General features: G+C 43.3%; 2 protein-coding genes across 3 annotated transcripts; both read left to right on the plus strand.

The window, feature by feature from the left end:
* The first annotated feature begins 5,362 nt into the window (after positions 1 to 5,362).
* Positions 5,363 to 7,590, plus strand: LOC119820998 (gamma-crystallin A). Its single transcript, XM_038339789.1, has 3 exons — positions 5,363 to 5,371; positions 5,468 to 5,710; positions 7,321 to 7,590. Exons 1-3 carry the CDS (start codon positions 5,363 to 5,365, stop codon positions 7,588 to 7,590), a joined length of 522 nt encoding a protein of 173 aa, XP_038195717.1.
* A 10,690-nt stretch (positions 7,591 to 18,280) lies between these two features.
* LOC119821005 (gamma-crystallin B) lies at positions 18,281 to 20,703 on the plus strand. Of its 2 annotated transcripts, none has more exons than XM_038339801.1 (3): positions 18,281 to 18,289; positions 18,375 to 18,623; positions 20,428 to 20,703. In XM_038339801.1, exons 1-3 carry the CDS (start codon positions 18,281 to 18,283, stop codon positions 20,701 to 20,703), a joined length of 534 nt encoding a protein of 177 aa, XP_038195729.1. The 2 variants fall into 2 exon arrangements, with proteins under 2 accessions (XP_038195729.1, XP_038195728.1); XM_038339800.1 differs by having other exon boundaries at positions 18,375 to 18,617.

Here is a 20,703-nt window from a genome sequence, read left to right on the forward strand (position 1 = left end):
TCCTAATTGTGCCACTCCCTATGAATTTATGGGGGCCAATGACACTCAAACCACCATGGTAATAAAAGCTGAGAGGGGAGAGCACCAGAGGGAAAGCTGATTTGTCCTCTGGGATGTTTTGGGGATCTGGCATCTGTAGAATGGGAGACTCCAGATGAGCTGGAAGGTCAGGAAGTAGGAAATGGAAGAGAGTTGTGAACTGAGAAGCAAACGTGTTTGTAGCTGGAACCTAAAATGAAATTTCCATCCATTTGGTGCTGTGTCGTGCATGTTCAAATGTGAATCTTTAAACCAACTGAGCCATATGGTGCCAGGGATTTACTCAGGCCCAGAAACAAACTAACTGATTAGAAATAGAGCCAACACTACACGCACATGCACACACATGCACACACATGCACACACGTACACACATGCACATACGCATGCACACACATACATACACATGCACACACACATACATACACACACATTTTAAAAAATAGAAAAAACATATGACCTCCTCACAGGGGTCACTTTAGGGACTTCTGGGATTGTTTGACTATGTTAAATCTTAACACTGTTCTAAAAATAGAAAGCTGGGGAAACAGCCATCTACTGGGTTTTCTTTTGAAAACACTTGCTATGAGATTTAAGGGCAAAGACTTCCTTGAGCCACACCTTTGCTTCTAAGGAACTGTATAAAGTCAGATGATACCAGCTTTCATTTGGCAACAGCAGGTTTTGGAAAGCAAAATAAAACAGCAAACAAAAATCGGTAAGAATTCTAGAAACAGCACACACGAACATTTGCATGTGCGTATATACCACACACAGACACACCTCGATAATCTGGACAAAATGTAAGTGTGCGAAGACAGATCTTGAGAACTGGTCCACAGACCCACTGACACTCATGTATGGGTCTGTCTAATAAAAGCACAGCTCTAAATATTTCAGTTTTAGACATGATTTGGGTACTTTTCCAAGAATATAATTCCATCCCATGTATCTCCTTCCACAACCATCAGTGTTCTTTGGCTTCTTGAGGACAGCGGAACTCTCATTTCCTGTGTGTCTCTCCCAAGTGCAGGGAGAGTTCTGCAGGCTGTGGGGTCTGCACCTCCTGTGCAAACAAGCTAAGAGAATGGCTCTGTGGTGTTAGGCTGACTGGAGACCCCTTCCTAAGCGTGACCCAGGTCTACCGACCTCATCCCAGGCTCAAGCCCGTCTTTAAATGAATTTCTCCCAGAAAGGGCTCTCTTAAAAACAGAAAATTCATTTGTCCATCTGTCCTTCCTTCCTCCCCCTCTCCCTCCCTCCCTCCCTCCCTCCCTCCCTCCCTCCCTCCCTCCCTCCCTCCCTCCCTTTCTCCCTCCCTCCCTCCTTCTCTCCCTCCTTTCCTCCCTCCTTCTCTCCTTCCCTCCCTTCTTTCTTTTTAGTTTTTTGAGACAAGGTTTCTCTGTGCGGCTGTCCCGGAACTTGTAGACCAGCTTGACCTGGAACTCACAGAGATCCGCCTGCCTCTGCCTTCAGAGTGTGGGGATTAAAGTGTGAGCCACCACCACCAGACCATTTGTGCTTTCTTTTTCATGCACATTATTTGTTTAATTTAGGCATTCTTCTAACTCCTGGCTATTTTTTAAAACTACTTTATAAAATAGGATGGTAAAATCATAGTGCAACAAGTGGACGGATTCTCCCATCCCGGCTCCTTTCCCATGGTTCGTAACTAACAACTGGTCACCTTTCTTATGATATTCCAATATTTGCTTTATATATACAAACACATCTGCATATGTACCACTGGTTTTTTACAATTCTTGCTTTAATTAAATAAGTAAATATTTTATTACATATATAGAAAATATGATTTTATAGTTTGCTATTTGAGGGATTGTTTTCTTTTTCTTTTGTCTTTTTTTTGGGGAGGGGTGGAAGTTCAAGATAGGGTTTTTCTGTGTAGACTTTGCTGTCCAGGAACTCGCTCTATAGACCAGATTGGTCTTGAAATCACAAAGATCCCCCTGATTCTGCCTCCCAAGAGCTGGGTTTAAAGGCGTACACCACCATTGACCAGCTTTTTTTTTTTTGAGGAATTTTTTTTTATTTGAAATATTTAGGATTCATCATTTTCCCTTATGACTTATAGATACAATGTCATATCTTTGAGCTGACAAAAAGATCCTCTTTTTAAACCTGTAAGCATTAAAATAATTCTTTCTTCATAATTTTATTTTCATTTCCAGCCACTGAGTTTCTTCATAAACTAAGAGAAAGGCAGAAACTGTTTTCAAAACTCCCAGTTATTCTGGGAAACTTTTAAGGATTTCTTGTTATTGCACTGGTGGCTTATTTTAATCAAAATGGATATGAGCAACATTCCCTGGGAAAGCCAATCCCTCTGTGCTTTACTTTCTTTCCTATAAAAGAAAGAGTATTATGAACTTCACTGGGTTGTTTTGAGAACTAAATGAGCTAATGTACATATAAATGCTCAGAGAGTCACCAAGACCATACCAAGAAGAAAGGCACCTGTTCCTTCTCTTCCCATTCCCAGAGAACCCATGGCATTGTGGAAGGAAACCAGATAGAGGAAGGAAAATTTAGACTTCAACCCAAAGCAATATATGCAAAACCTTAAAATAATGTTACCAGCACAGTACTGGAAAACTACTGATGCTGGGGAATGCCGGACCAAGGCAGTTTGAGTTTCATGATTTTTAAATTTAATTTGGAAACAATTCCAAGCTTAAAGAATCGCTGCCGCAGGACAAAGGACCCAGATTCACCATCTCTCGTTGCTGTGTGTTCCACTAGCTTTATGCGCTCTCTTTGTTTCTTCGCCTTCTGTGTTTTATTTGTGTATATGGATATTGATAATCTTTTCTGAGCTATTAAAACTTGTACATACCCTATCAACTTAGCCTGCATATTTTACTTTTAAGCTCCTAAAAGTGAAGGCACTCTCTTAAGTAACCAATTATTAACTCCAGAATCTAAAACATCGCTATTTTATCTATCACCCAAATAGCATGTTTTCAATTTCCCGAATAACGTCCCTTTTAAGCATCCGTTGTGAGATCACACACTGCAGTCCGTCGAGAAATATAATTCATTTTTCAGATATTTCAGAACGTCCCATGGAAATTCTTTTACATCTTCATGGATCTAACCCATCTCTGGTACCTGATGTTTGACTTTAACTTCCTATCGATAAGAAGCTAGTTTATGTGTCTGTGCTATACTGATGTACTTGGTACCAAAACCATCCTCTCGTTCTACAGGTCACTTAGAAATGAGAACTAGTACCATGGATGCATAACAGAGCCCCTGGGAGCAGACAGGAAGCTTCGCCTTAAAGCTGCAGCCGTCACCAGCACACCCTTTCTCTGCAGTTAGCTATTGCTGTAAACAGCATTGACTCTCAAGCCTGCCCTTAGCCTTCTTCTCTTGGAAGCATATTGCACACCTATATTTTGGCAAAAGGAAAAAATGTGTATATCCTATGCTATTTCATTTTATGCCTGGAAAACTGCTGGAGAATTTGGAGGGGGCTCACTGTTCCTGGATGGGTGGGTTTAGACAATCTGGTTTTGATACACATTTTAGCAAATGTGTAGCATTACATATTGCAGAGAATGCTGGAGAAGGAGGTGGTTTTCCAAAGTGTTAACCCCAAATAGAATTAATTTCACATTAGCATTCTTCCAAATAGAGAAAATGTAAGCTCATAAGTTTATATTCAATAAAGTTTGCAAAGAGGAATGGATGCTGGCTTTCTCTGGTGACCACTAGGGAAAGAGGTGTGCTGCTCTTTGGGTGCCCATCCAAATGATGACAAGGCACATGGTTTAACCAGCTTCATCAGATGAATGGCAACATACTGTACCTCGCCTTCCTTAAGGACTGGGCTGGCCAGCCTTCGGAAGAATAGTCCCGGCGCCACATGCAAAGTCAGGTGAGTTTGTTGACCTTTTCTGAAAATAAGAGGTGCACTCCCATGTGAGGCTGTGGCTCAGGAGGTCAGTGTGAGCCTTGTTAGTGCTTGATCACAGCTGTACTTAAGGCTCACCAGGATGCCAGGATGCTTGGAACACAGGATGAATGCAGAGGAAATCAGTGGTCTATGATTCTTGCCAAGACTCCAGCTGCCGGGGACTTGGCCCAGTTTGCTTCTGTGCAGCTTGCTGGCCATGAGGAGACATTTCTTGCTGTCTGTGCTTCCACCATCCGGGTATGTCAATGAGTGACGGCTGAAGATTTTCATGCAAATGTTGTGCCCGCATTGCTAACTTTAGTTGGGTGTCCTTTAAGAGTCCCCACATGGGCATGAAGCAAAATTATGTTTGACTTCACTTCTTGCATATACATGGGATGGGATAACAAAAGGTAATTTGAGATTTGATGATCCTCCATACCTGCTCAGCTGGCAACAAGAAGGAAGTTCTGATGGCCGCCATCCTGGCTCAGGAAAACTGCATTTGGTGAGGAAAAACGCAGACAAACCATAACACTGGTTTTAAGAACAAAACATAACCCTGGAAAGGGTGTTGACAAGAAGAACGGAAAGTCCTGTGTCTTTGCTGATGAAAGTGCCTCGGGTTCTTGGCCGATCTACTAGTTTTAGACCAAGAAGTGTTTGGGTGTTTTGTCTCATATATAGCATATGTATATTTTTTAACTGTCAACTCAAAAATCACACGTTTAAAAATTAGTTTTACTACTTTCACCCACTGAATTTGCAATATATATTTATAATAGAAAAATTTAAATCCAAAAGGAAGAAACAATATGAGGACCTATATATCAACTTATTGTTCCCTGATGACCACAGTTGATGTTTAGTCTCTACACAGTTCTAATCTTTTTATCGTAAACATGTGCAACTTCAAAAAATTAAATCTGTATTATACAGATAAAGACACACAGCTGTTTTCCAGTTAGAGGATTTTGGTTTGTTTTTCTGCTAGCTCTTGGTGCCTCAAAGTGCTTCTGGAACTCATATGATTCTCATGAGCCTCCACCTCAGCACTTTCTATAGGCAAACACTGCGAACTGCTGGGTCCGGAAAGTATTTCTAGAGAGCCGCATAGGATGCGGTGCGCACCCTTTTGTCTCCAAGGTCATAATGGCTCTGCTGACTTTAATCCCTTTCACTGGAGTTAGGGTGGACAGCTCGAAAATGCCAGAGAGAATGAGAGCCCCCTACCCCATGATCCCAAGTGAAAAAGCTAGAGAACACAGAAATCCCCTCATGCGTCACCCCCGGCGGTCCCCTTTGTGTTGTTCTTGCCAACACAGCAGCCATCCTGCTGTATATATATCAGCTGCCACTCCTGTCCCCATCACACTCAACACTGATCATTTGCTGTCAGCGACGATGGGAAAGGTGAGTCAAGAAAGAACCTTCAGGTTTGCAGAGTGTTTTCCCTGTGTCGGGGAGGTGCCTTCCAGTTGGTCACGTTCACCTGTTTTCCCTTTACAGATCACCTTCTACGAGGACCGCGGCTTCCAGGGCCGCTGCTATGAGTGCAGCACCGACTGCCCCAACCTGCAGACCTACTTCAGCCGCTGCAACTCCATCCGAGTGGACAGTGGCTGCTGGATGCTCTATGAGCGTCCCAACTACCAGGGCCACCAGTACTTCCTGAGGCGTGGGGACTACCCTGACTACCAGCAGTGGATGGGCCTCAGCGACTCCGTCTGCTCCTGCCGCTCCCTTCCTTATGTAAGCATTGCTTCAGCCTGACTGGTGTGAGAACAGCAGCTGTTCCTGTTGGTCAGTTTATTTCCATGTCCTCAGCAAGGACAGGAATGCTGGACAAGGGCTCACACTAAGTATACCAAGGCCTGACTCTCAAACCTAAATAGAAGGAATATGAATATATATGCTCTTACTTTAGGACATCAATGTTGTTTTAGGACATAAAAACCATAGCATGATCTGTAAAGTTAAACTTGGTTGAATAATCACATACCCTTCACTCGTGAAAGAAGGAAATCCTGCCATTTTCAATAGCATGGATGAACCTAGAGGGCACTGTGCTAGAAGAAATAAGCCAAGCCTGTAATGATAAAGGCCACCTGCTCTCTAAAGCCACAGGTTCATGGAGGGAGAGGAGATGGGGTTGGAGATGCAGTCCTGAGTTCTGCCCTCGGCAACAGTTCTGTCTTACTATACTAAGGCTAGCATGGTAGAGTGGGGACCAGAGGTTTGCAGTGATGATCAAAAATTAAAAACTCACAGCTAGAGAGAAGAACTACGTCCTAAAAATCTATTTTATAGCACATGGATGACAGCTCATGTTATGTATTAGAATCATTAAAAATGCTAAAGCTGAGGCTGGAAAGATGGCTCGGTGGTTGAGAGCACTGACTGCCCTTCTAGAGGACCTGAGTTCAATTCCCAGCACCTACAGGTGGCTCACAGCTCTCCGTAACTCCAGTTCCAGGGAGTTCTTTTGGTCTCCATGAGCACCAAACACAACTCATGTAGTATTTTACATACACACAGGCAAACACTCATATACATAAAACAAAAATAAATACATCTTAAATATACAATGAAAACACTGAAAGAATTGATTCTGTGTGTTCTCACCACAAAATGATAATTATGTGGGGGTAAATATATATTTGTTAGACAGATTTAACCATGGTGCTTACTTTAAAGCACCATGCTATGCCAAATAAATATATACATACTATTTGTCAATTTATAAATATATATTTGAAAGTCAATGAATTAAATCTGGTTAGTTCTAGTGTAATCTGGCTGTATTGGTGAGATTTTTCCTCACTATAAACTCTCACACTTACCTACAACAATGGGTCTCAATTTGTGTGGCTTTGTGTTTTTCAGGAGTCATTGTTGACTAGTTTTTTATGAGACAGGTAATTAGGGATTTCATGAGATACAGTCCACATTTCCTCGGGGTGTGTGTGTGTGTGTGTGTGTGTGTGTGTGTGTGTGTGTGTGTGTTTAAAGAAAGAAAAGAATAAAGGTATGGGGACTCAAAGCAAATCTGCATCATTGCACACCATGAGTACAAAAGGTGGCTTCAAAGCATGCTTGGTAGGATTCGGTTACACGGGCAGTAAATGCTTTCACGCTGCCTTTCGGTGTGAGTGTCCTCTGCAAGGCCTCCAGTTCACTGGTCAGGTCAGCTTTGTGTTTGTGCATTTCCTAATTTGTTAGAACAACAGCACAAGCAGTAGAATTAGGGGAGAAGCATGCTTGACAGATTCGCCAGGAACCCGTGTTTTCTGAGGGTGCAAGCGGGCTGCAATATCAAGCATACAAATCATTGCTTTCCCCTCTTGTTGGTCATCAAACAGACCAGCTCTCACAGGATAAGGCTGTACGAGAGACATGACTACCGGGGCCTTGTGTCTGAGCTCACGGAAGACTGCTCCTGCATTCACGATCGCTTCCGCCTCAGTGAGATCTACTCTCTGCACGTGCTGGAAGGCTGCTGGGTCCTCTACGAGATGCCCAACTACCGAGGCCGGCAGTACCTGCTCAGACCTGGAGACTACAGGGGTTACCACGACTGGGGCGCCCTGGATGCCAAAGTCGGCTCTCTGAGACGGGTCATGGATTACTAAGCCTCATTTTGCTTGATACAGTCCACACACATGCAATAAATATATAGCTTGCGTCCATGGCACAAAATGGCTCTTGTTGATTTTTAATATTTAAATTCTATTACATGGTATCTTAAGAAACATTCCCAAGCCTGAAAATGTTGTGAATGCTCACCTGCTTTCTTCCAGTCAGGAAACAGTGCTTATTGGAAGACCCACACCTGAGTAACCTCTGGGTCTGCAGGAGAGAGAAAAGATGAGTACAAGCAACCATTAGAACTCAGAAAGGAGAAAATGTAAAGCCTGCCTGTGGCTACGCCACCCACAACAAGGGGTTGCTAAGGGACGGGGCAGCTGATATCTCACAAAGACATATTCAAGAAAAGATGCCCAAGGGGCTGGGGAGATGCTCAGAGTGAGACACTTGCTGCACAAGCTTAAGGATCAAAGTTCTGACACCCAGAACATGTACAAAGCCAGAAGTGGTGGTGCACATCTGTAATCGCTGTGTGTCTACAGTGGGATGGGAGACAGGCAGGAGAATCCCCAGAAGTGGTGGTGCACATCTGTAATCCTGATGTGTCTGTAGTAGGATGGGAGATAGGCAGGAGAATCCCCAGAAGCAGTGGTGCACATCTGTAATCGTTGTGTGTCCACAGTAGGATGGGAGACAGGCAGGAGAATCCCCAGAAGTGGTAGTGCACATCTGTAATCGTTGTGTGTCCACAGTAGGATGGGAGACAGGCAGGAGAATCCCCAGAAGTGGTGGTGCACATCTGTAATCGTTGTGTGTCCACAGTAGGATGGGAGACAGGCAGGAGAATCCCCAGAAGTGGTGGTGCACATCTGTAATCCTGATGTGTCTACAGTAGGATGGGAGACAGGCAGGAGAATCCCCAAAAGCAGTGGTGCACATCTGTAATCCCGACGTCTCTGCAATAGGATGGGAGACAGGCAGGAGAATCCCCAGAAGTTTCCAGGCCAGATAGCCTTGCATGAGCAGCAGTGAACAAGAGACACTTTAAACAATGGGGAAGGCAAATAGCTATAACCAAAGTTGCCTTCTGACTTCTGCACACAACACACAAACATGCATGTGCATGTAGATACACATATACATGCACACACCTCAGATATATATTTTTAAATATTTTTATATTTAAAATATTTTTAAAAGTAAAGATGTTCCCACACTAATGAATTAACAGAACATTTGAAAGCATTAGAACAAAAAGAAGCAAACTCACCTAAGAGAACTAAATGGCAGGAAATAATCAAATTGAGAGCTGAAATCAACAAAATAGAAACAAAGAAAACTATACAAAGAATCAATGGGACAAAGAGCTGGTTCTTGGAGAAAATCAACAAAATAGACAAACCCTTATCAAAACTAACCAAAAGGCAGAGAGAGAATATCCAAATTAACAAAATCAGAAATGAAAAGGTGGACACAAGAACAGACATGAAGGAAATACGAAGGATCATCAGTCATATTTTGAAAACCTGTACTCCACAAAATTGGAAAACTCAACTTTTGTTTTCTCTTGTCTTTGTTTTTGAAACAGGGCTTGTCTGTTTAACCCTGGGTGTCCTAAAACTCTCTCTACAGAATAGCTGTATAATAAAATAAAAATAAAAAGCTTAATAAAATAAAATGACAGCTTACAGTATGGAAAGAAATGTTTAAAAATCATTGATCTGTTAAGGCCTTAGAATCTAGAATATATAAAGAGCTAAACAATAGTAACAACAACAACAACAACAACAAAAGGATCCAATTAAGAAGGGAAAAGGATTGAAATACATGTTTTTTCACAAAGACATATAAATTACCAGCAAACAAATAGAAAAAAATCTCAATACCATTAGAGATTAAAAAAATTAAACCCAAGGCAAGATGCCACTAAATATTTATTCCGATGGCTACAATAATATTTTTAAATTGTTATTAAAATTTAATTTTAATTAAATCTTACTAAACAGAAAATAACCTGTGTTGGTGAGGGTATGGAAAAATTGGAACTCCCTTAAGTTTTTGATAGGAATGTTAAAGGATACCTCTTTCTGTAGGAAATGACTTGGCCATTCCTCAAAATCAGTTAGAGTCATCTTATGATCTAGCAATTCCACTCACTGATATTTAACCAAAGGAACTGAAAATAAATATCCAATCAGAAACATACAAGAATTTCATAGCAATACTCTCTTTTTTAGGGTTTTATTTATTATGTATATAGTATTCTGCCTGCATGTATGCCTGCAGGCCAGAAGAGGGCACCAGATCTCATTATAGATGATTGTGAGCCACCATGTGGTTGCTGGGAATTGAACTCAGTACATCTGGAAGAGCAGCCACTGCTCTTAACCACTGAGCCATCTCTCCAGCTCAGTGGTTAATAATAGAATAATAATAGAATAATAGCAATATTCTTTATGATGACTAAACATGGACATAGCCCAGTGTCCAGATGTCCATGCACTGCTGGATAAACACAGGGTATTCTGCCAATATAACAGGTGATATCTGGCCATAAAAAGGAATGAAGCACGGATATGTGCTGTGACCATATGAAAAGTTAAAGACGTCAGTCACACAGACTACAGATTACGCAGACTACACACAAATGCATCCAGTTATATGAAATACCAAGCATAGAGAAAACTATAGTAACAGCAAATACATTAGTGGTTGCTTAGGGCTGAGGGGATGCTTAAGTAAGGGTATGGTTGCTAGCATACAGCTTCTCGCTGTGATGAGGAGCATATCTGTAACTACATGAAAAACATGAGTTGTGTACATGAAACGCTGTCTTACAAAATACTCGCCACCATCTAATTCACCAAGTTTCTTTATTAAGAATATTCTTGCCGGGCAGCAGTGGCACACGCCTTTAATACCAGCACTCAGGAGGCAGAGACAGGCGGGTCTCTGTGAGTTTGATGCCAGCCTGGTCTACAGAGCGAGTTCCAGGACAGGCTCCAATGCTACAGAGAAATACTGTCTCCAAACCTCCCCCCTCCCCCCAAAAAATAAATTCTCTGCTACTGAAAGAAAACACGTGAGGAAAATTAGAAACAGGAAATGCATATGTTAAAAAAAACTATGACTCTTACCAAGGTAGAGTGTGCAGAAAGTCTGTGGTTTGCCGGAGCTCAGCTAATTCACTGGGTTATCCATCCTACTGTGCTGGGTGGTAGGGAAAGTGTGAGTCATATCTCACGGAAAACAATTTGATAACTTGAAATCTCATCTTAGTCTAGGTGAACTGGACAGTGCAGAGAACTGCATTTTAGCTGATAAAGTTTAACACAGCTCAATTTTCCTTTTCCAAAATAAGGCTTGTGGGTGAGGTGAGTCCCTTGTTTCAGGCACAGACATGTTAAGGCTCTATTGGGTTTCTAGGTGTGGTACATCATGGTTCAGCGCAGAGTTGGGAGCCCATGAACTTGGTTTCTGGCTGTATGAGCCTGTCTGTACTCTCCCTAGCTTCAATTCTGCAATTTCATGCTCTCATGAGAAGTAAGTGGAACTCTGCCTGTTGGTGCCAGCAGATAGTAGAGGAGAATAAATAGGGGTCATCACTCCTCCGGTGAGCTGCTCCTACAGTCCTGCGCTGTCCCCAGGGATGTCATAGGAGAAGGGAGCAGAGAGGATGAGCTGTTTTCCAGAAAGCTTCTCTACTTCGAGTGACTGTGAATAGCCTCTTTGATTTTTCCCAATTTGTCTCAAGATCACAATCCTCCTGCCTCGACCTCTCAGGCAGCAGGAACTACAGGCATGTGCTGCCTTACCTGCACTATGCTGTTTTAACCTATTCACCTATTACTGATGTGTCACGTGTGTACTGTTAAAAGTAAAATGCTACAGGATTCCCAGCAGCTGCAGTGGGCCATAAGACCACACTGCAGGTCTCCAAAGGTGGCTGGTCCATGGCAGGGAGCCACGTGGTGATGGGCAAGAGACGGATAGGCACTCCATGCAGAGTGAGGTTGGATATTTATTTAGTGGGTTAGGGAGGGGAAATGGAGAAAGGGAGGGGAAAGGGAGAAGGGAGAAGAGGAGGGAGAGAGAGAGAGAGCCTCTTATGATTGGTTAAATGTTGAGATATTATAAAAAGGGTAAAGAAATCAGTTATCAACCTGCCAGAACAAAGATCTCTAGGGTTGGCAGAGACTGAATGATTTGTTTTTGAAGTTAGACCTTGGATCAACTATGGGAAGTGTATAATTTAGAGAAGCGTGTAGTCTGCACACCTGAAAAGTTGGCATCTAAAGCAAGCCATTGGCATAAAGAAAGGCTGTTAACTTAAGTCTTGAGGGCAAACAGACTTGAGTTCAATTCCCAGTTCCACTTTCTATAATATAAGCAAATGTGTAGGCACTATGATACCAAAACTTAGAAATACTGACATATCAAAGATGTTATTAATATTCTCCTTGGCAAGGATTAAGCCCGTCCCTCTGGTAGAAACTTGAGCTGGGTTCTTCTGATTGCTCAGCTTGACTTTGACCTCTATTCTCTTGTTCAATCAGATTTGAGCAACAATCCTGCCCAATCAGTTTACTGACTCTCTTCCACCCGTGACCACCCTGGTCTATCTTCCTTATTTACCTTACCAATCAGTTTAGCTGGAAATTCCCTAACTTTGATATTTCCTTTTAGTAATTTTCCATCTACTGACACCAGGCCCCATCATTGATTACAAACTTCCACTTGCCCATTTCGTTTTGATATTGGCCTCAGGTCAAACTACTTTGTTCGTTACAAAACCCCCACATAGTTATTCCTTTACCTGCATTTATTTCTTGTTCTAAATAAAATCAGCCTTGCCACCTCTAGCAAACATTATGACTAATTTTTCTTTCATAATAATTCTTTCCTTCAAAATGGTGTAACTTTTGTCACTGGTATTTTTTAATGTTCTTTTAAATTAATTATATCTTTGATTTTCATTGTTATTCTTACCTTAAAAATGGGGAAATTGAGGATTTGGAGGTTAAGTGATTTTTCAGGGATTAAGGAAGCATTACCAGAAACTGCAAAATATGTGTTGGTGTGTGCAACCATGGCTCCCCTAACACGCTCTCCACGGAGAGCAACTGTTTAGAAGTTCTGCTGTGCTGAAAAGTTGTAAAGGAAGTAGTGTGAAAACTAAGAGTGGGACGGGGGCAGCCATTCTGGGGTGCTGTTTGCAAGTGTTGGCTCTTCCAAATCAATGCCATCCAAACCCCAGAACATCACTTGTGTCCAGGTACTTTGTCATGGAAACTCCTTCAGCCAATAGCCTTTGAGAGACCGGGCCACTTTGAGCAAGGTCTCATGTACTATAAATGCAGACAAAAAGCTTGCACTGGCCTTCTGGCTGCTGGATTCTGTTCTAGTTCCCAGAGCAGACAGAGGACTGCAGATTACTACCCTTACTGTGAGTTTATTCCCAGGTAAATAAACCTTTGTTATACTCCATTTAGGGCTATTGTGGAACTCTTTTGTATGCCAACAGTCTTTGATGCTCCAACTTTAGAAATTGTGAGCACAGACCACTGATTCAAGAGCTAGACATTGCTATCACTCATTTATCTAAAGAGGCCAAATTCCACTGACACCAGGCCCCATCATTGATTACAAACTTCCACTTGCTCATTTCGTTTTGATATTGGCCTCAGGTCAAACTACTTTGTTCGTTACAAAACCCCCACATAGTTATTCCTTTACCTGCATTTATTTCTTGTTCTAAATAAAATCAGCATCACTGAATCAAAATTTTATTTCTAGGTATCTTACTTGATCTTCAACTTGCTTCAGCTTGCTTCAGGAATCCTTTGGGACTGCCACTGTTTGAGCAATTAGATGCTGGAGCAAATTCTACAGTAACACGTGGTATAGGCTTTGGAATTGGCAAGAGGTAGAAACATAACCATCCCCTACTTTTTCATGTGTGATAAATTACCCGATAGAGAGGCCTCAAAAAAGGAAGTGTGCATTTTGGCTCACATTTATAATCAAAGATTATAATCTATCATGGTAAGGAAGGCTTGCTGACCAGAGAGAGCAAGCCATGACTGTTGATTCTCATATTGGCAGCCCACCAGAAGGTAGAGAAGTGGGACTGGAAAGAGATGGAGATACATCCCCTACTGGCATACTTCCTTCAATTAAGTCCCCATTCCTAGAGGTTCCGCAGCCTAATAAACACAGTACCATATGGGAACAAAGTTCTCAAAACATGAGGCTGTGGAGAACATGTCACAATTAGTATGTCCATAAGCCACTGAGAACTGGGGTATAAATTTCCTGCTTATTAAGACCTACTATCAACTTCCTGTTTTATTAGGCTGGTGTGAGTCACCACACAAGTGGCTTGGATCAGGAGCTGACAGCTGTAACTGGTGTTTTATCTGGAGATACCCTGCACCTGGGAACTTTGGAGCAGCCTGGTTTCTTGAGGCCCACAGGATATTAGCTTCCCAAACCTCTGCCAGGAAACCAAACCTTCAATCACCTATGAAGTGGACCGTCAAGAGCCACTTTTTATAGACCATGATGAAAACCCAGGATTATTTACAGGAAATTTTACTTCTTTCAGTATAACAAGCACCCGTGTGCCTATTCCAAGATCAGCGCTTTGATTTGTGTACTCTAGGCACTAAACAAATATGACTTTTGTTTCTTTACAAATTACTAGAGAGCCTCTAATTCCATAGAAACAGGGGAGTGTACTACTGTCTTCCATTCTAATCTTCATCACCAGCTTCAGGGGTTGAAGCTGTACCAGATAGCTTCATCCATGTTGGAGCTCTGTGAAGACTGCTGCTTCATTCAGGGTCATCTCCTCTCAAGGACATCATCTTCCTACGCGCAGACCACAAAACTCTTGCACCAGCTATGAGATGCCCATCTGCAGGGGAGAAAATAGAACCCGATGGTAGAAAGGTAACAGCATCTCTTATTAGAAGGCAAGTGCCAAATCCAGTCCTTCACAAGAGGTTACAGCTGATGTGGAGACATGTTTAAGGCTTGACTTTTAGTAGAGCTGATCACATTTTAAACTTCTGTTCCTTGGTCTTGATTTATTTTTCTTTTTGAAATTTTATACCATATTTATATATTATTTTTGTGTAAATGTGTGTGTGTGTGTGTGTGTGTGTGTGTGTGTGTGTGTACAAGTGCAAGCCTAAATATCTGAGTTTGATCTCAGGGACCCTTGTGATGGGAGGAGAGGACTGACTTCCTAAAGTTGTCCTCTGACCAGATGATGCAACACTTGGGAGAGCAGAACCTGCACCTCTCGTGGGCAATGCAATAGAGCCAACCCCATTAGCAGAGGTGTGGGTGAACCAGACCCGAAGTTGGGAGCATGGGAGAACTGCCCCTATTACTCATCTGTCATGTGGCAGGATGGGTGGGGAAGAGATGCCTGCCCATCAACACCTGAGGTTCTAAGAGTAGGAGAGCTGGTCTTGCCCATTGTGGGTGGGGCCACCCCTGAACTGCTGGTCCTGGGTTCTGTAAGAAAGCAGATTGAGCAAGTTATGGGAAGCAAGCCAGTAAGCAGCACTCCTCCATGACCTCTGCATCAGCTCCTGCCTCCACGTTCCTGCCCTGTTTGAGGAAAAAGAGGGGAGCTCCATAGTATAAATATTACAACCGTAATACAACAATATGAAATGGACTTTACATGCCTTGAAGCCTGGAAGCTAGACATCACTGTGTTACTTGTGTTCACCTTAGCTAGTGGGATCAAGATAAGTTCTTAGTTTCTTCTTGGAGTGAGCACTGTGGTACACTGTCCAGACCATCAGTCGGGACCAAAGCTGAAGGTGCCTCCAGGACTTCCTTCAGCCAAAGAAAGCTGCTAAGGCTAAGTTATCCAACATCCTACCCCTCCACGGTGGCAGCTTACACAGATTTACTAAGTTATCTGACATCATACCCCTCCATGGCAGCAGCTTACATTAACATACTGAGCAATGAAGGGGCACAATGTCCCTGTCCCTTGCTCAGTTCATGATGGTTCTCAAGTTCCCCGCAGAATTGACTGAAGTCACTGACACTGTATTATCTCACAGTTCTAATGGCATGCAGGAGACCCCATGGGCCGGTCAGGTGACTGGAGGAAAAGGGATAGGTGGATTCCAAGTTATTCCAACAAATAGCTTGGCTTTATGTATGGGTTCAAGTGAAAAATTGTGTTATTGGAAGGTGACTACTCACTCAGGTGGGCCCCAAAATAACAACGAGAAAAACCCCTGCAAAGGGCAACCTTACAGAGGGGAGCCTTGGGCTAGAGTTTGGCTCAGCAGTTAGCAGTGCTTGTTGCTTTTGCACAAGACTTGGGTTTGATTCCCAGCACTGACTTGGTAGCACACAGTCATCTGTAACTGCAGTCCCAAAGGATCCAAAGCTCTCTTCTGACCTCTGTGGGCACCAGGATGCATACATAGCTGCAGCCAAACACTCATAAAGTAATAAAATAAATAACTATTAAAACATTTTAATTTTTTCTTAAAACAAACACACTTTGTGATGGAAGACTCTCATTGGTTAATAAAGAAACTGCCTTGGCTTTTTGATAGGGCAGGATTTAGGTGGGTGGAGTAGACAGAACAGGAAGAAGGAAGTGAGGCAGATGCCTCAGGCAATCACCATGCCTCTCCTCTCTGAGACAGTCGCCATGAAGCCAGCCACCAGGTCAGACATGCCGAATCTTTCCCGGTAAGACACCACTTCGTGGTGCTACACAGATTATTAGAAATGGGTTAGTCAAGATGTGAGTAAGAGGCTGAAACTAATGGGCCAGGCAGTGTTTAAATGAATACAGTTTGTGTGTTGTTATTTCAGGGCATAAGCTAGCCAGGCAGCCAGGAGCTGGGTGCAGGAACGCAGCCCGCAGCTCATCACTACAACTTTGTATGTGAAGAAAAGTAGCCCAAGATCAGGGTGTTCATGACACTGTAAAGATTTCTCACTTGTATTGGTTTAATAAAATGCTGATTGGCCAGTAGGCAGGCAGGAAGTATGGGTAGGGTGAGGAAGAGGAGAGGCAGAGACACAGCCACCAGCCAGATGCAGAGGAAGCAAGATGAGAACGCCTTACTGAGAAAAGGTGCCAAGGCACATGGCTAAATATAGACAGGAATTATGGGTGAATTTAAGTTGTAGGAGCTGGTTAGTAATAAGCCTGAGCAACAGGCCAAACTGTAATTAATATAAGCCTCTGTGTGTTTTTCTTTGAGACTGAACAGCTGCAGGATCAGGCAGGACAGAAACTTCTGTCCATAGATAATCCTATTACATATCAATGCCTTTTATAGGGCACCCATGACAAAAATCCCTAAACCATCTAGGATTGATTGGGATAATGAACTCACAAATATTATGTTCAGAGTAGCTTATGGAAAGGCTGTGTCTAACTGTTCCTGACCAACATTAATCCAGCCATTACAACTATACAACATCCAGTCTGAAAGACAGAACAACAGGCCTTTGAGGAAGTCCATCAGCCACTTGATGGTAACCTGGATCATTTCCAGCCATCCTTGAAACCCACACATAGTCCAGGTTTTTGTTGCCATGCAGGGACTTGAACAGGAAATGTCTTATGTGCTAAGTAAACAGTATATGTCTATGAATAATCATATTTTTCCAAGCAAAGACAATGAAAAGATGTATTGTTTTATAGTTTTGCAAGTCTTTAATGCCATGCAGTGGGAAAACATCAGTAAGCATTTGTGAAAGAAAAATATTTTTAAAAAGGACAATATAATAAGTATCTGAAAACTGCCCTGACAGGACATCATTTTGAAGTTGACTAGGGGACCCCGGGGTTCCCATAATAATACATGGATGATGTGCGTGGTATCCAATCCCCAATCTGAGAAAGGTGGTGGAGGGTGCTGGGAACGTTTCTGCCTGACTCTACTACTCTGATGAGATTCCCCTCATCAAAGAAACAGAGGCTTTGATTGAGAAAAGTCTTTGAGCATTTGAAGGAGGAGCAGATTCTAGGTAGCCAGCTGCAGAAGGAAGATTTAGGTCCTCCAAGGAGATGAGAAATGCACAGAGTACCTGCTTTCTTTCTAGTCAGAGCCACAGCGAGGACATAGCGTGCATCAAACCTGTGTTCCGGAGGGCAAGGGTAGAGAGGAGAGAACCCAAGCCGCAGTTAACAATTCTAAGTCAAGGCAGTACCCCAGCTAACAGTAATGATCACGGGGTCTTGACTTTAACCAAGCTTTCTGCTTTTCAGGTTGCTTCCGCAGATTCTATCTCTTAGATCTCTCTTACTCAAGATTCCTGATTGCTTAAAGTCTTCTTTTTTTTTTTTTTTTTTTAAGTTTAAGGCAAACAGACGGAATCTGAGGCAGGCACATTGCTAAAACCATTTTGCTTTGAGAAGTTGTTTAAGCAGAGAATTACAGTTTCACTCAGTCTTTTTTAAAAAACGAGCAAAGACTTTTCTGGTTGGTGGCGACAACACAACAGCTTTAGTGAATTAGAGTTACCCGAACCTACCAGAAAGAATGAGAGTACCAACCCCAGCAAGCAGTGGGAGGGAGGGAGCGCTCAGAGCTTGCAAATCCCCTTACTCACCGGAATGGGTCCTTTTGTGTGATTTCCTGTGGAGGCAGCAGTTGGGACAGCTATATATACCAGGGGCACTTCCCTGGAGCTTCACAGCACATAGGGCGTCTCTTACCTACTCTCAGCGACATGGGAAAGGTAAGTCCTGGGACCCTGACCTTTGCCCTCTCTAAGCATCCTTGGCTGGGAGAAACACTTGTCTGATCTCTTTCTGCCCTTACAGATCACCTTCTACGAGGACCGCGGCTTCCAGGGCCGCTGCTATGAGTGCAGCACCGACTGCCCCAACCTGCAGACCTACTTCAGCCGCTGCAACTCCATCCGAGTGGACAGTGGCTGCTGGATGCTCTATGAGCGCCCCAACTACCAGGGCCACCAGTACTTCCTGCGGCGTGGGGACTACCCTGACTACCAGCAGTGGATGGGCCTCAGCGACTCCGTCTGCTCCTGTCGCCTCATCCCCCATGTGAGTGTGGCTCAATCTTCATAATGAGTGTCTGGAAACACAAATTATCTTGTAAAAGGTCATCTTAAACCGCCAACTAGAGAACAGGGTGGGTGTGACTCCTAGTGGGTGTGTCCAGTAGGATACTTGAGAGAGGAATCTCATTTCTCAGGAACTTGGTGGTGAATTTTAAATAAAACTCTCATCCCCCATTTTCTTCCTCCTTCCTTCCTTCCTTCCTTCCTTCCTTCCTTCCTTCCTTCCTTCCTTCCTTCCTTCCTTCCTTCCTTTCTTTGATTTTGAATTATTTTTTATTACTTTAAAAAATACCAATCCAAATTCCCACTCCCTCCCCTCCTCCCAGTCCCCTTCCACTCCCTCCACACACCCTTCCCCACCCCCTCCAATCCTAAAAGAGGGCAATGCACCCTGTCCTGTGGAAAGTCCGAGGCCCTCCCTATTACATCTAGGTTGGGCAAGGTATACATTCAAAAAGAATAGGATCCCATGAAGCCAGTACATGCAGTAGAGACAAATCCCAGTGCCAATGTCAGTGGCCCCTCAGTCTGCCCCGACTGTCAACCCCCTTCAGAGGGACTAGTCTGATCCCATGCTCGTTCACTCCCAGTCCAGTTGAGTTGAGCTCCGGTTAGCTCAGGCAAACTGTCTCAGTGGGTCTCATCCCCATTTTCACATTGCATTAGCAACTGAGAATTAAACATCAGAGAGTAATGGAGAAATATAGGACATCAAAGACAATGCATTTACTACTTGTTCAAAATATAAGCCCCTCCATATAAGTCCCTAGTTCATCCCAACCACTTCAAGACAGAAATTCAGTGCTACTTAACCTATAAATACAATGTACTGCTGTTTGTGTCACTAAAAGTGCTTTGGGTGGTAGGATATGCTGAAGAGGTAGTGGCAAGAGTTCAAGGCCAGCCTGGGCTACCCCTTTGTCTAGCTCCATGCCACCCTGAATGCTCCCAGTCTCGTCTAAAATGTTTTGGCTTGCTTGGCCTTGCATTTCTACTTGATTATTTTTTTTTTCCCCGTCTTCTGGTTTTTATTCGTATGGAGCGAGCAGTATCTACTAGCTATCTTTGAGAACACACCAGCAAAACGGCCAAGTTTAACACTAACATTCAAGATTCACGCTTTCTGGAGAATGAGCACAGCATTCCTAGGCTGGTGGAGTGTGGGAGACGCGACACACAGTGCCTGGAAACACAACTTCACCAAGACGGAAAGGAGCAGTTTACACACAGGAGGCTGGGGAGCTGAATGCGCTCTGATCTGGACTGAAACTGAGGCTTGGGAAGAGAAACAAGGGAAAGACTGCGCCTTACGTGTCACAGGGGCTTGCTCTCCTGCTCTGTGGACACACAAACACCAACACACACATTTTGCAGAAAATTAGTATTTTTTCAATAAGAGAGTTATATCAAAATGTGACCTTTCCAGTAATTCCCAATTTGCTCCCTTGCCCAAGGGCTGGCTCTTCAACAAGCCCTGAGATAATGTGATGTTTTATTTTAAGCCATTTTTAGTTAACTGTGATAAGTTTTATTTTAAGCAACTTTTAATTGCCAGGGACGACGGACTGGTAGACAGGCATGGAGAAGCCTGAGCTTTGTTTCTTGGTTGGCCACTGAAGCCCTAGATTCTTCAGTGACCGGCTTCAGGGGTAGAGACTTCTGAATTCTACAGTATGCTTCTTCTGAATGCAAACTTGGACTCGGGATGTTGAGGAGGTGTGGGAGCTGCTGGGGCTGGAAACTTAGCTTCTTCCTGTGTTCATTTGCTTTTCCTCTCTGTCTGCTGTCCCCAGCACTCTGGCACTTACCGAATGAGAATCTACGAGAGAGATGACTTCAGAGGACAAATGTCAGAGATCACAGATGACTGTCTCTCTCTTCAAGATCACTTCCACCTCAGCGAAATCCACTCCCTCAGTGTAACTGAAGGCTGCTGGGTCCTCTACGAAATGCCTAGCTACAGGGGACGGCAGTACCTGCTGAGGCCCGGGGAATACAGGAGATATCTTGACTGGGGGGCTCCAAATGCCAAAGTCGGTTCTTTTAGACGAGTCATGGATTTCTACTGA

Source organism: Arvicola amphibius, chromosome 8 (genome assembly GCF_903992535.2).
Source record: "Arvicola amphibius chromosome 8, mArvAmp1.2, whole genome shotgun sequence".
NCBI classification, from domain to species: domain Eukaryota; kingdom Metazoa; phylum Chordata; class Mammalia; order Rodentia; family Cricetidae; genus Arvicola; species Arvicola amphibius.

Coding starts and splice junctions, on each gene's coding strand:
- LOC119820998 (XM_038339789.1), top strand. Junction 5,711..7,320: donor CCTGCCGCTCCCTTCCTTAT/GTAAGCATTGCT, acceptor GTCATCAAACAG/ACCAGCTCTCACAGGATAAG.
- LOC119821005 (XM_038339801.1), top strand. Junction 18,624..20,427: donor GCCTCATCCCCCATGTGAGT/GTGGCTCAATCT, acceptor TGCTGTCCCCAG/CACTCTGGCACTTACCGAAT.